This window comes from Ctenopharyngodon idella, chromosome 8 (assembly GCF_019924925.1).
Source record: "Ctenopharyngodon idella isolate HZGC_01 chromosome 8, HZGC01, whole genome shotgun sequence".
Taxonomy (NCBI): Eukaryota; Metazoa; Chordata; class Actinopteri; order Cypriniformes; family Xenocyprididae; genus Ctenopharyngodon; species Ctenopharyngodon idella.
The window spans coordinates 9,716,428-9,731,799 of record NC_067227.1 but is presented as its reverse complement, the minus strand read 5'-3'; the positions used below and the strand labels follow the sequence as shown (position 1 = coordinate 9,731,799).

The following is a 15,372-nucleotide window of genomic DNA, read 5'->3' as shown; positions in this document are numbered from 1 at the left end:
CTGAGACCGTGTTTGATGGAGGTGAGCCGTGCGCACTGGAGCACGCGTGTGCGGGAGCGTGCGCTGTGGAGGGACGCTGCGGGCCGGCTGCCGCTGGAGCTGAGCGGAGGAGCGGAGACCGGACACTTCATCTGGATCTGCCCGCTGAGCTCAGCCGCTCACAGGGACATTCTGCTGGAGGTGGAGGGCCTGCCGGTGTCGGGACTGCACCTCTATGATGTGCTGAACGTCCTGAAGAACTGTGAGGATCCTATCAGAATCAAAACTGTCAAAGCAGGTGACTTTCTTACTGTGCAAGGTCCATATAATATATATATAAGGTGAAAGAAACACGCTAACCAGTGAAAATAGTTGCATTTAATTTCACTATCCCTCTAATTTGATGTATCTAATTAACTGTATTCGAGACAAATGCTCCAGACATTCATTTCTGCAAGGCTTGACAAGATTCATCCAAAGATATGGGCAGTTTGAGATCAAGAAAATGAATTGTTCTTATAGTGGTATTTGTGTTAATGCTCCGAAATAAGCATTTACGACACTGAGGATGTTGTCAGATTCGTTCAGAACATTAGGCTATATTTGGTGTTCTTCATAACCACTTAATGCTGACATGATTACAGGAGGTCTCTAGACCAATTAAAGCAGTTTTGCTGACCTTCTTGAAAAAAGATTTCACTAAATAACATAGCTGTGCGTGGAATCTACCAGAAGAAAACTTTACATAAGCTTTACACATCATTAAAACGTCATCTTGAGTTCACAAACCAAGATGAGCCATCCTGATATGTTCCTCACACACACACAATGAGCTGCACCTTTATGCTTCGACTGAGCAAGAATGTTTTTATCTGTTGGAAAATATTTGACGAGGTTATGTAACAGTGAATATTGCTGCATTATTCCACTCTCTCTGACACACATATATAGCTCTTTAAAAGGTTGAGGATCGTGTTTGATACCATACAAAACAGCTCGAAAACCAAGTACATTGTGTTTGGCTCTAGTCTGATAAGTGACACACAGTATTCTGAAATTCAGTGGTCATGCTTGTGTCACAGTTCTTCACACATGCTCATAACATTCTGATGCCGATCTTTACTTGTATTGCTGTTTCCTAGATAGAAAGGAGCTGTGTTACACTGAGGGAACGAATGCGTCTCAAAGGGACTTTATATGCAGGTGTTCAAGCCTCTGGAGAATTGTGTGTCATGTGTGGGACTGAACATGTGTGAACCTGTCATAGGCTCGTATGTTACAGTAAAAGTCCACTCATGACCCAGTTCTCCTCAAGTTCTCCTAGTCCCAGCCATTCAGTGGTTGGTTCAGCGGTTACACTAGTAACTAAGATGTTCCCATTCTGTCATTCACTTCGACGTCGTATGTTGAAATGATGACACTAGAAGTCTCTATGGAAAAGTTGAGTTACTGAGTTACGAGGTTCGGCCGATGCAGATGTTGGCAAGCCCCTGCGTGCCGGATAGCAAATGCACTCGCAACATCGTAACCTATCCAGCGCCCCATGTAAGCCATATAGTCCTCCGTACCATTCGGGGACTGAAAGAGCAGTACTTACAATAGGAGTAGGTCGCCTCAGCCGGACTTCCTTGACCTTTTCTGTTCTTCGATTTATGTTTGTTATTTTTTTAGAAAATATCTACAGCTGACGCAGACCAGAGTGTTAAGGAAGCGCTCTTCCTCCCAGCAGAGACCACGTCCTACCCGGGGAGGTTAATATGTGGAAAATACATAACATTGACTTACCATCTGGGAAGTACCACACATAAAAAGAAGTCTCTGTGGTAGGTCCAACCTGAAAGGGGAGAGCTACTACAAATGCAGTGACTGATGGCAGAGACAGTGCTCTACCTAAGGGAAGACACGGGTTTACCAACAGGGAAACCATAAACCACAAACCATATCGTGGACAATACACATATGGGATTACCAGCAGGGACTCGTAGAGGCGTACATCATGAGTACTGGGCCTCAACTCAACTGACTGCAGTAGCTCAAAGGAAGCTCTCTGTAGGCCCAGCAAGACCACAGAGAGATTCCATGAGGGAGTGAGGCGTGGCCTGGGATGATTTAACCTCCTAGCAGCTCTAAAGAACTTGATAATCAGGTTGTGCTTCCATAATGACTTACAGTTCACTGCATCGCTATAGTGGCCACATACACTTTCAGAGTGGAAGGGGACAACCAACCCTCCAACCTCTCCTGCAGGAAGAAAAGCACTGACCCGCTTCAAGGCATAGTTCTGCCTCATAGAGAGGACTCTAGCCTGAGTGATGGTATTTATCACCGCTGGTGACAGGACACTGAAGTCTTCCATATCCCATCCAGGGGCCATAAGTGGAGGTGCCAGAGGTCTGGATGCAGCTGCCAAATTTGACCCAGTCCATGAGAAAGAAGGTCCTTCCGCAGGGGAATTCTCCAGGGAGGGGCTGTTGTTAGGAGTATGAGCTCTAAGTCCGATTGGGCCAATAAGGCACAACTAACAAGACTTGTTCTTTGTCCTCCCTGACCTTTCACAACGTCTGTGCAAGGAGGCTCACTGGGGGAAACGTATATTTGCCCAGGCTCCGGCATCAGCTGTGTGCCAGTGCATCCGTGCTGAGGGGGGCCTCAGTCAGGGAATACCACAGAGGGCAGTGGGAGGATTCAGTTGCTGCTGACTCCAGAGGAGGAGATGGAGGGCGAGTTGCGACATGCGACGTGAACATATACCACCTTGGTGGTTTATGTATGCTACTGTCGCCATGTTGTCCATCCAGACCAACACATGCTTGCCCTGGATCAATGGCTGAAACCTCCGCAGGGCCAGCAGAACTGCCAGCAACTCGAGGCAATTGATATGCCAACGCAGTTGCCAAGGTCCTTTCCAGGAGCCTAAAGTTGCATGCCTGTTGCATAAGGTGCCCCAGTCCATCTTGGAGGCATCTGTTGTGACACAACATGCCTGGACACTTGTTAAGGGAACCCCTGCATGTAGAAATGCAAGATCCATCCAAGGGCTGAACATATGGCGACAGATCATCGTGATTGCACACGATGTGCCCTCCGGCACCATGCCCATCTCAGGACTCAAGTCTGCAGCCGGTGCTGAAGCGGTCTCATATGCATCAACCCGAGTGGAGTAACTGCTGCCGAGGATGCCATATGCCCCAGGAGCCTCTGAAATTGTTTCAGTGGAACCGCTGTCTTCCCCCTGAATGACTTCAGTCAGTTCAGCACTGACTGGGCACTCTCGTTTGTGAGACATGCTCATATTCATAGCGACCGAGTCTAACTCCATCCTGAGAAAAGAGATGCTCTGCACCGGGGAGAGCTTGCTCTTTTCCCAGTTGACCAAAGGGGAGGACCTTGTACTGGTATGCCTGACCCTCAAAAGCAAACCGAAGAAGCGTTCTGTGTCGAGTCATGATTGAGACATGAAAGTACGTATCCTTCAGTTGTATCTCCGCATACCAATCCTGTTGGCGAACACATGTCAGAATGCCCTTCTGCATCAACATCTTGAACAGCGCAGGGCCCAATTCAAGACTCACAGATCTAGGATTGGTTGCAACTCACTGCCTTTTTTGGTATAATGAAGTAAGGACTGTAAAGCCCCTTCTTCATCTCGGCTGGAGGGACAGGCTCTATTGAATCCTTTGCCAATAGGACCGTAATTTCCACAAGAAGGATGGGGGCATCCTTGCCTGCCACAGAGGTAAAGAGGATGCCGTTGACCATGGCAGACGCCTGGAGAACTGAATCGCGTAGGCAAGTCTGATTGTCCTGATGACCCACTGCAATGAGATGGGAATTGCTGTCCAGGCTCCCAAACTCACCTTCCTTCGGGCAGCTCAATGGCATGGCCTGGCCGTGGGCTCGGGCGGCGGTGGAGCTGGGGTGGCAGCTGCAGACAGACCCCCTCAGTGACGAGCAGATGAGTACACCCTCGGCGGCATGGAGGCATCTCGCCAAGGCAAGATGTGTTTGATTGACTCAGTCTGCTTCTTTATTGCCGAGAACTGCTGGGAAAAGTCCTCAATAGTGTCACCGAAGAGGCCACCCTGCGGGATGAGGGTGTGGAGAAAGTGAAGTTTGTTGCCCTACCTAATCTCAGCAAGGAGATGGCATTCCAGGGCCGATAACGTAGACATTGTTTAGCCGAGAGACTGCGGCAAGACCTTAGTTGCTCTGAGAGCAAAATCAGTTGCCAAATGTAGTTCCTGCATCCAGAATGGCATGCAGGATGGAGGCGGCCTGATCAGCAGCACGGTAAGCCTTCGCTGTTAGAGACGAAGTGAACTTACAGGCTCTGGATGGGAGTCTGGGATGATCCCAGGTGGCTGGGAATCTCCATGTACCCTCTGGCCGCCCCACCTTTAAAGGGTCATGAAACCCCCTGTTTCAGCAGCAGTCAGTTCTCACCATAGTTTTGAAAAATGCTACAGAAGTGGGCGTGGTTAAGCTGCGGAGTGGAGAGGATGAGGGGAGACTGACGACACAGCAACGACTTCTGATTCAGACAGATTTATTTCGCTTTCATTAAAAGCATCGAAAAAAAAGCTTCCCACAAATGCACGCTGCAAATTACTATTACATGCAACACAATATACACATGGTATTTGCTATAATTTAATACACAAATAAATGCGCAGCCATTCGCATTTTGTTCTCTGCATCGAATATGAACATGCTGTTGCATCTTTGATAACTTTTGAGACTTATATTGTAGCGTTTATAAGCCGTTTGATCGGTTAAAGAGCCGTAAAGACTCAGTGTGGATGAATCGCGTTTGTGTCGAAGACAGATATTGAAGAGAACTTGTGCGACGCAGAAACTCTTACAAAGCAAAAACAAACACTCATTTTTGATCCATTAATGCATCTCTCGCTTATTGTATGCGATCTCACTGTTTGAAGTGCCTGTCAGAGGATGAATCAAGGAGAAAAATGCTTGCTAAACACAAACAGTTTGGATGTGTCGGTAGTTGATGGCCAACCAACCGCCCGCAGGCAGTCTTGCCCTGGCAGCGTCGCGGGGAAAGCCATGCAACACACCCGAATTTTTACACCACAAAAACAAACACTTGCGACCCATGAACGCCTCTCTCATCTACTGCACGATCTAACAGTTTGACATGTCTGTCATTTGAAAGAATCACATGGTGTCCTGAATAATTAAGAGACGGTTGTTTCTCATAGGATAAGAAAACTCAGTCTCATTAATAATTATGAGACACAGACGCGTCATCTAAGTATTATAGTGCACCGCCACACAACCTGTGACGTGGACATGGTGTAGATTTTAAAACCGGAAGACGAAAATAGTGGAAGGAATCTCAAAATTAACCACTTTCCCCCTACAATTAAATCTAACAGATGCTAACATTGTATTCAATGATGTTCAACACACATACCTCTGTTAAAATCTCAGAAAATTTAGTTTAGGGTTTCATGACCCTTTAAGGGTAGTGACGCTGGAGGAACTCGTGAAACATGACTGGGCAGCAAAAGGTGCCTTTCACGCCTTTGTGGGCAGCGTTTCCATGGTCATGTTCTCGCAGTGGGAACATGAGTCATCCACGAAAGCTTTCTCAGTGTGTGCTCGGCCCAGACATGTGAGGCAGAGATCGTGGCCGTCCAAGGAGGAGAGATATCAACCTCACCCAGAAATACACAAACGGAAAGGCATCTTTAAAAAGACGCTCTCTGTTTGTGTAGCTCTTTTAGAAGAAGTTGCTTTTTTAGCTGAAGCGCCCAGGGGAAACTCTCAGCACTTATCTGTGCTTGGTCTTTTAGAGAGAGACCTTTGTAATGCGCCATATTAATCTCTCTAGCAACTGGAACAGCTCTTTTAGAGGTGAATGGAATGAGCTTATGTGTAGATGACACTTGATCGGCTCCGAAGAACAAATCTGAATGACTGCATTTGCATGCCCCTCATTTATATGTATGGCAATTCTCGTTGTCCTTTTCTAAATTGTGGAGCTCCCAAGACTGACCCCTAGTGTCGCCATTTTGACACACAACGTCAAAGTGATTAAAAAACTGACACCCAAAAATGAAAATAATATCATTAATTACTCACCCTCATGTTGTTCCACACCCGTAAGACCTTCGTTAATCTTAGGAACACAAATTAAGATATTTTTGTTGAAATCCGATGGCTCAGTGAGGTCTGCATAGCCAGCAATGACATTTCCTCTCTCAAGATCCATTAATGTACTAAAAACATATTTAAATCAGTTCATGTGAGTACAGTGGTTCAATATTAATATTATAAAGCGACGAGAATATTTTTGGTGCGCCAAAAATTCATGAAGCTTCGGAGCGTTATGAATCTTTTGTGTCGAATATATATTAATATTGAACCACTGTACTCACATGAACTGATTTAAATATGTTTTTAGTACATTAATGGATCTTGAGAGAGGAAATGTCATTGGTGGCGATTCAGGCCTCACTGAGCCATCGGATTTCAACAAAAATATCTTAATTTGTGTTCTGAAGATGAACGAAGGTCTTACAGGTGTGGAACGACATGAGGGGGAGGAATTAATGACATTATTTTCATTTTTGGGTGAACTAACCCTTTAACAGATAGGGAATTGGCAGTTGAGCGCAATAATACTGATGTCATTGTGGTTATTTGCACTATTGTTCTCATTTTGTTGAGTGAAGAGTGTTTAGGCACCAAATGTATAGATTTTAAATATATAAGTAAATATATAAACAGAGGCATTTTGATGCATTTAAACAAGCTTACGAGTTTTCCGGTTTCAGGTTTTCTGGTTTATTTTTTTAGATTCATGTATTATTCTGTAATAGAAACATAGAAAAAATTGGGTGCATAATCCTTGTAGAACTGAATGAACCAGCACTTAATGTCAATAGAGAGAAGTTTTCTCCTTCTTTTTGTAATACTAAAGAAGCCCAGTAGATGGCAGCAGACACAGCTGAACTTGCGCCCTGTGATCGTTACCATAGCAACACCCCACAGGCTCAAGCCTTAGTGATGAACAGTGACGAACAGAGGGCAGTGTGGAGCTGCATCACACACACACACACACACACACACACACACACACACACACACACACACACACACACACACACACACAGTTCTGTGCCTGTACTGAGAAACACCTACCGAGGCTGTTTGTCGACTGGAAGCGTTTGGAAAGCAGTTTATGGGCATCAGCTTCAGTGCATGAGCCAAACTGATAATACAGTAGTGTGTTAGTGTAAATCTAAATGTGTGCTGAAGCTGAGATTCATTAGTTCGAGTAGCACAGGTTCTCCTGTCCTCTGCTTCTCCAGAGGCTCTTATGGAGATCCGCAGGGACTGGGATGATGATGTTGGTTACCAGGTACCGGTTACCCGACCAGCACACACACAGAAACCTCATAGTACACAAGTGTGGCCTTGTTTTCAGGGGTATTTCCCCCAATGATACAATCCAACCAAAACTTTCAGTTCATCTTTGAAAGAAACGCTTCTGATTCTCTTAAGGATTTGCAGCATTCATGCGATTCTGTTCAAGACCAAACACACCAAAGTCACAGAGCGCAGCAGTGTTTAAAGACAAGTGTTTAAACACTTCCATCTAGCACATGCTTGAGTAAGAATACAAATGAAAAACTACACGGGCGGATACAGAGAACACTCCCTTCATTCACATGACGCAGCGCCTTTGTTTCAACCTCTTAGGTAAATATTCTGCTCGTCATCCAGCGATCCGTTGTTCTTCTGAAGTGTCCCGATACTGTTTTACTGACTGAGACCGAGAGAGATGAGAGATCAGTGTCATCTCACCCGTACAATAAAGATTACTGAAGTGAGCTTCTTTTAAACTAAAGATAAGAGACTCTACTTTCAGCACTTTTTTGTACTTATCAGAGATTTATAGTAGATATATTGGCTTACATTTGTCCTGTAATTGATGTTTCTGTCATCATTCACTCGCCCTCATGTCGTTCCAAACCTGTATGACTTTCTTCTGTGGAACCTAAGAGAAGATATTTTGAGAAACACCTCAGTGTTTTTGTCCATACAGTGGAAGCCAATGGTCACCGAAACATCTTTTGTGTCCTGCAGAAGAAATAAAGTCATACGGTTTTACAAAAATACAAGTACTTACAGAATAAAACTATTAAACTAGTATATAACTGAGAGTATGCTGTAAAGTGTACTTTCATAAACTAAAAAGTTATTTTGATTTAAGATTACAAGGGCACATTAATTTAAAAAATGATGTGCATGGATAAATAATATGCAATATTCCACAAACATTAAAGGTGCAATATGTAATATTTTCTGTCCGCTAGAGGTCACTAGAGGCCTATTCAAAACAAAGGCGTAGCTTGATGATGCCAAGTTTGAGTGCGGAATCTTGGGACATGTGGTCTTCACCTCACAGCCGGTGGAAAATAATCGGGATAGGACTCGCCCAGAAATCATGTTCATGGATGATTATTAACGTTACTGTAGTCTGAAGCAGAGCAGGACCGAGTGTTGTTGGAGCTGAACGAGGCCGCTGGAGCGATTGCGCAACACACGCCTCACGAGCAGCGGGACTTTTATTATGACACAGTCGCCGGCGCCGCTTCCGCTTTTCTGGTCATGAGTATGAGGTAACACAGCTCTGTTTATCATATTAGATACATTTGAGTGTGTTGAAAATTATGTTATAACGTTACTCTGTGCGTTCGCTCGGCGGCTGCTGTGAGACACTGTTACACACTGCAGTAAGATAGATCGATTTTAGAATATCATATTAAATGCTGGATGGCTTGTGTTGATAAATGGTATGCGATTCATTTTAAAACGTATTTTATGATGGAGAAAATGCTGTATTACTGTTACTAAAAATAAAGCTGCATCTGATTATGCTATGTTAGCTACTTCACAAAATAGTGTTTTTCTCTGAGGCATGGTAAAGCATGGTACTCGCAGAAAATCAAGAAAATTAGATTTAAACAATAAGACTAAATGTGTTGAGCTATATAACAATAGTTAGTTGTCTATAAATATATCAAAACAGTTGTTCCCTTGCCTATTAAAACATGTAACATATTAAAGCGTCTTTGGTGTTTCCATGGTTTCTACAAAATAAAACCGGAAACCGAGGGTAACGCGGGTATGACGCAATTGACAGGCAACTCCTCACACGTCCCGGAGCCTTGGTTAAAATTGCAATTTTCTCAAGATTTACAAATAGTTGGAAACATTTGGGATATTGTAAGTACTCAAGTGAACAAAATATATAACACTGGCCTAGTGGTTTTTGGATATTTTACTGCAAAATTCTTACATATTGCACCTTTAAGACATGGCGACTTCAGTTCAGTTCATGTTTATTTGTATAGCGCTTTACACAGTACTGTTTCAAAGCAGCTTCACAGATGCTTGTTTCAGTGTTACAGTTTAGGAAGTGTTCAGTTATCAGTCAGAGATCAAACTCACATCCATACGGCACTGATATACAGATATAATATAGCACAGGTTATGTGGTTATCTCATATATTCAGTTAAACAGTGTTGGGCAGCAATTAATTGTGCTTGTAATGATTACAATATGAGGATAATGTTTGAAAGATTTGCATGTCGGTCTAAAGTTGCTTATCTGAAATCATCCGAGAATTGATCTCTCTCTCTCTGTGTGTGTGTGTGTGTTTAGGAGGCAGGCTGAAGAAAGACTTGAGTTATTTCTTGAGTCAGCGCTTTCAGAAAGGCTCGGCGGATCAGCAGCTGCAGGAGAGCGTCAGGATCAACCTGTACCACTACGCCGCACCATGTGAGTCTCACACCTACAGACACAGACTGACGCTGCTGGAGAGAGTTTGTGTGGTTAAACAGATCATTCAGAAGCTCAGACGTGACACACGCAGCACTGAGCTCGAGGAGCCGACCTCGAAACAACTGAAAATACAGAAACGCTAATACTCATTGAATATGCAAGATCAGCTGACATCACTTCTAAGATGGATCTCATTTTCACGCTACAATAATTTTAGAGTGAATAAAGTTTTTCAGAGAGATTGGCGGTCTCAGACTCGCTGTGATCTTCAGTCGTACGTTTGGTTGCTGTTTCATCATAAATCTCGGCGGCAGGACTCTTGTCACCTGATTTTGACGGTTCACACACCTCTCGTAACCCAACACAACCCCTGTCACCAGCACACAACAAACCCTTCAACACTCAGACATGATCTTTGCCTCTTCTTCAGTTTAATTCATTAAACAGAGCAACAGGATTGTTGAGCATTTTGTCACAACTTAATTTCATTACATTCAATATAAAACTCAAGTGTATTTACTCCATTTGTGTCAGCTCTACATGAATCATGTTGACGTAAAGGTCAGTGGATCTGTAGTTCCCAGCATGCTTTGCTTTAGGAGAGTAAATGTAGTTGAGTGCAGTTTAATGATGAATTAAACCTCACTCAACAAGTAGTTTGTTCAATGAAATGAATTAGCTAACACTTTATTTCAATGGTCCACTTTAGAAATTATACTGACTATAACTACATGTCAAATTACTCGACTAATACTCTTATGAGAGTTAGCTGACCTGTAGTTACAAAGTTACTTATACCTAGTCGAATGTGTAAAGTAGACTGTCGAAATAAAGAGTAACCCTTAATTAAACTAAGGAAATATTTTCTGTGCAATTAGTCTCTACAATAACAATGAAATAAGTTCATTTAAACAAATAATGTTTTGTTGAGCCAAATTAATACATTTACTGTAAGTTCCTGTGTCAAACTACCCAGACCTGTCTTTAGCATAATAACTTGTGCTATTGCATTAAAATGACCTTGTTTCATTCTTATTGTAGTGACCTAAACTCGCTTTCCTTCATTAAGTTCACTGAAGTGTTTTTGAGTGAAGGTTGAGTTTTGTCAGACTCCTGCCATCATTTAACATGTAAAACAGCTGCGTGTGTGTTTGTGTCGGGCAAATGACGGCATTTGAATATAACCCTAATTCAAAGCAGACATTTCCTTGGTAAGAAGCGATCACACTGCTGACTGAGTCTTGTTCCTCCAGAAGAGTTGTGCTGGTGGATCTCGTTGATGGTGAGCAGATTAAAAAGGCCGTCCTGTTTGATTGCACGTTCTGCTGTGTGTCTCTTTCCCTGGTGCCATGTGACGGATAAATCCTGTAAACTGCTTCAATCCCCCTGGGTTTGAGGATTATAATGATTCTCTGAAGGTCTGAATCTGATATATTGGAAAAGGGACTTTAGTCACATGAAGAGAGAGACAGCGTTCAGTAGAAACAAGCAGTGTGAACTCATCTCTGTTTCAGTGGAACACACACAGTAACTCTCAGAAATATGTATAATGTGAATTATACATGAGTTATAAAATAAAAAATAAACAAAGGCCTTTTTCAGCTATCGAGTGTAAGGACAGCTGTTACAGCTGCTCTGCAGTGGAGGTAAAATGGGCCTTTAAAGTTGATGATAGCATTTCTTAGAGACTTGCGTCAACTTTTTCCCCTTTTTTCAGTGAGGCAGTTGGCATTTGTTATCACTGACATAATATTTTTGGAATTTTTAATGAAACTTGAATTTTTAATGAGTGCTGGTTTTGATGATCACAGAATGGAAGTGAAGAAAGATCACTGAATAAAGACTTGAATTTGGGTCAGTTTCTCACACAGAGCAATCGTTCTAAAGAAATGTGTTACTTTTATGACCATTTTATTTTACATTTAATCATTTAGCAGACACTTTTGTGACTTACAAATGAGGAGAACGACAGAAGCGTTTGAACCAACACTATCCCAGCTAACAGGGAACGTTCCCAGAACTTTCACTAATGTTCTTTAAAAGTTATGTAAATGTTAGGACAAATCATTCTTAAAATAATGTTTATGGAATGTTCTTGTTATGTTATTAATAGTTAATATACATTCTCATAATGTTGAGAGAAAATGTTCTTAGAACAACGGTCTTGTAACGTCCTTATAATGTTATTATTATTTGCTGAATGTTTTCATAAAATGTTCTGATTACAACGTTCATGGAATGTCCTCACAACGTAATTTGTACTTGATGAATGTTCTCACAATGTAGAACGTCTTCATGATGTTAATATTTGTTGAATGTTTTTTAAATGTTTACATAAAACATTGTGAGAACAATTTTAATGGAATGTCCTTAAGAGTCTTATTTATGTTATTTATTTTTAGTTATCCTTCACACACTTCAAAGCAGCTTTACGCAAAAATCGTTTTCATTGTGTCTTGGTTTCATTTCAAGGACTCTTAGTTTACTTCTCTTTGTTTTCCTGCTTCATTTGTCCTGTGATCCCGCTCATCATTTGTTGCTATGGTGATTCATTGTGTTAGTTAGATCACACCTGTTGTCTTTTTAGTTTGTTAGCATGTGTATTTAAGCCCTTCAGTTTCCTCTGTTACATTGCCTTCTATGGCTTGGGTTATTCTCCTCATGTCGGATTATTCTCTTTTTGATTGGTTTAATAAAGTTACTGTGCTGTTTACTAGCAAATCTCATCCTCGTCTTCTTCGTGGACCTGTATCCGTGACAATAATATCTTAATATCTTCATGCCATATAGTCACATTTAGCAGATTCCCAGCTAACAGGGCACTGTCATGATTCCTGTCTTGTGTCCCCCTGGTCTTGTGTGGACTTTTATGTTATTTCCTGTTTTACACCATGTTTTGTAGTCCTTTGTAGTTTTTCTTGTTGATTAGTTCTGCTCCCAGGTGTGTCTTGTTTGCCAGATACCCCTTGTGTATTCAATCCCCAGTGTTTCTCATGTTCCTTGTCTGGTGTGGTCCTTAGTGGATGTATTGTGTGAGTTTTCAGTTCTATCTTGCCCCTCATTTGGATCTACTCTGTTTTGGATTTACTCTGGTTTTTGCCTGTGTCTCCTGTTGCTTGGATGTTTTCTTGTTTACAATCCACGTTACAGAAACGAGGAAGAGGAGGATCCAAGTGCAGTACAGCAGTTTATTATTATTAATAAAATAACAAGAAGCTGATGCTTATGGGGAACTAATCCAATAGCACCGTGCTACAAGCACAGGACAGAAGCTGCTCTGCAAGCAGACAGCTAGGGGGTGCTCGATCGAGGGCCCCAAGACCAGCTGTATAAGGAGAGGCTCGGACTACGGTCGGAGCCTGCAACATGATCCATAAGCATCTCAAACTGACAACACCTGTGCCTGAAGAGCAGGGATGTCCAGGTTATAAAATCTGATAAATGTGGATGGCGAGGACCACCCGATATCTGTGATGGAAACTCCTCTGGACCACGCCCAAGAGGAGGCCATACCTTGATATGGTATACACGCTTGATATACACTGTCAAGGCCCTTACTGGACAGAGTGGATGGGGTGTCTGCTTGTTTTTTGCAAGCGGCAGACCTAACAGTGCTATCACCTGCGTTCTGAATGGGGTGGAGAGCCTTTACTGTCGTTAGAGCCGAATTCAAGGCAGGAAGAATCCACAGATAGAGCCTGCAGATCACTAGTCTCCGCCTCAGACGTCACGCCCATGGACCATTTGCTAAACGTCTGATGCATATGGCACACTTATCTGGAAACACTTCAGGATTTTCGAAGTCGTCACCTGGTTGGTTGAATTCTACAGGATGTCCTGGAGACATGTGTGTTGCGTTCTTTAATGGTCCACCTGGAAACAAATGCCATTGACGCATAACCCCCCTCACGATGAGCGCTTTCCAGGATCAACTAAACGCTGGATTTTCAAAAGTATGTGAAGTTTCCGGCTCCATTGTTGCAGTAAACATTCTTGAATGAATAATTTATTAGATGCACACTGAAAGCTGCGATAGAGTCCAGACTTTCTGCCGTCAGTCTGAAGGTCTGGCTACTCGCTTGACTGATGCTAGAGCCAGCAAGAGGGCAGTCTTATGCGAGAACTGTGGAGAGGTCCCAAGATGGGACTGAACAGGGTCGGGGAGGATTCATTTTCTTGGCCCCTCTGAGAAGGTCGTGTTTCCCAATCGACTGGCCAGACACCAGGGCATGGTTCGCTGCGATGGCTGCCACAACTTGCATTCACATGTCCGCATGACAGCATGTCCGCTCCTATGTTTGAGGAGCCCGGCACGTAAACCATGACAGCTGTCATCTGAGAACCACGGCCATGAAGTGTGGTGGTCTGCGTGTGAATTGGAGTGAGTAACCTCATTCTGTTATCCACAAAATCCAGCTCGACACTCCGGGGATGGCTTGCCATGGCTGGAATTGAGTTGCTACAATGGCCGCAGGGGAAAATCACTGGATCAGCTTGCTGAAGTGTCTTCGTTCCACTGCGAGGCTCGTTCAATGGCAAAAAAAAAAAAAAAAAGGTGAGAAGAGCATCAAGGCTTTAGTCTTCTTCGGAGCAGCGAGATGATCTTCACACTGAGGGAGAAAGATCTGAAATTGCTGCGTTTCTGTGTGACTTTATAGGCAGTCAACCCCAACCATTCTGGCCGGCTGAAACACCATTTGAACCAATCAGGCTTCAGAATTTGGAGAAAACAGGGGTTTTCCCCTTAAGCGTCAGCTAAAAAGCAGACACAAAGCGAGTGAACTGTATTTAAAGGGAACTGGACATTTTGAAAGTTTAAAAAACATTCAGAATAAATGTTTTCATAACTGAATGGAAATGTTAGCAAAACATTGTAAGAGCATAGCTGTGTTTTGTTAGCTGTGGTTGTTCTGTAGGCAAACAGCAGTGCCTTGATTTTGATGTGAGCCAAGAGAGCATTACAATACAGTCTGGGTAGAACAAGAGCTTGGACAAGAAGTTGTGTAGTATGCTCCGATAGGAAGGGTCTGATCTTCCTAATGTTGTATAAGGCAAATCTTCAGGACCGGGCAGTTCTAGCAATGTGGTCTATAAAGTTTAACTGATCATCCAACATGACTCCAAGGTTTCTGGCTGTCCTGGATGGAGTTATGGTTGATGAGCCTAGCTGAATAGAGAAGTTGTGATAAAATGTTGGGTTGGATCATGAGTGGTTCTGTCTTCACAAGTTTGATTCAGAATAGGTGCTCTTTACGTGCATGAAAGGACTTGTTCATGTGAGAAATGCCATTCTGACAAATGTCAACCAAGACGCTCACTTCAGAGAAGAAAGCACAAGTGTCGTTTATTGAAGTTTATAGGCATGTGTTTTTCTCAAATGGTGTGCATGTGTCCATCCAAAATTGTGAATTTAACTTATGAGCAAAATTGGAATAACGCATAAAGCTTTTGCGTATAAACAAAGTCCCTTACAAGGAAAGTCTGTTTACTCGGCAGCCATCCAAGACCAAGTCCTATCTATTTGAATGGGGGAATCCTGAAATCTCAAAAACTGCTTGGCCAACTCACAATTAAAT

At 42.9% G+C, this 15,372-nt stretch overlaps 1 protein-coding gene across 1 annotated transcript in view; it reads left to right on the top strand.

Annotated features, from left to right (window-relative positions):
• magi1a (membrane associated guanylate kinase, WW and PDZ domain containing 1a) overlaps nucleotides 1–15,372 on the top strand; it is a 75,114-nt gene continuing 59,742 nt past the window's right edge. Inside the window, 2 exon segments of the mRNA XM_051901968.1 lie at nucleotides 1–277; nucleotides 9,677–9,793. Coding sequence (XP_051757928.1) covers nucleotides 16–277; nucleotides 9,677–9,793 — 379 coding nt within the window. The 5' untranslated portion in view covers nucleotides 1–15.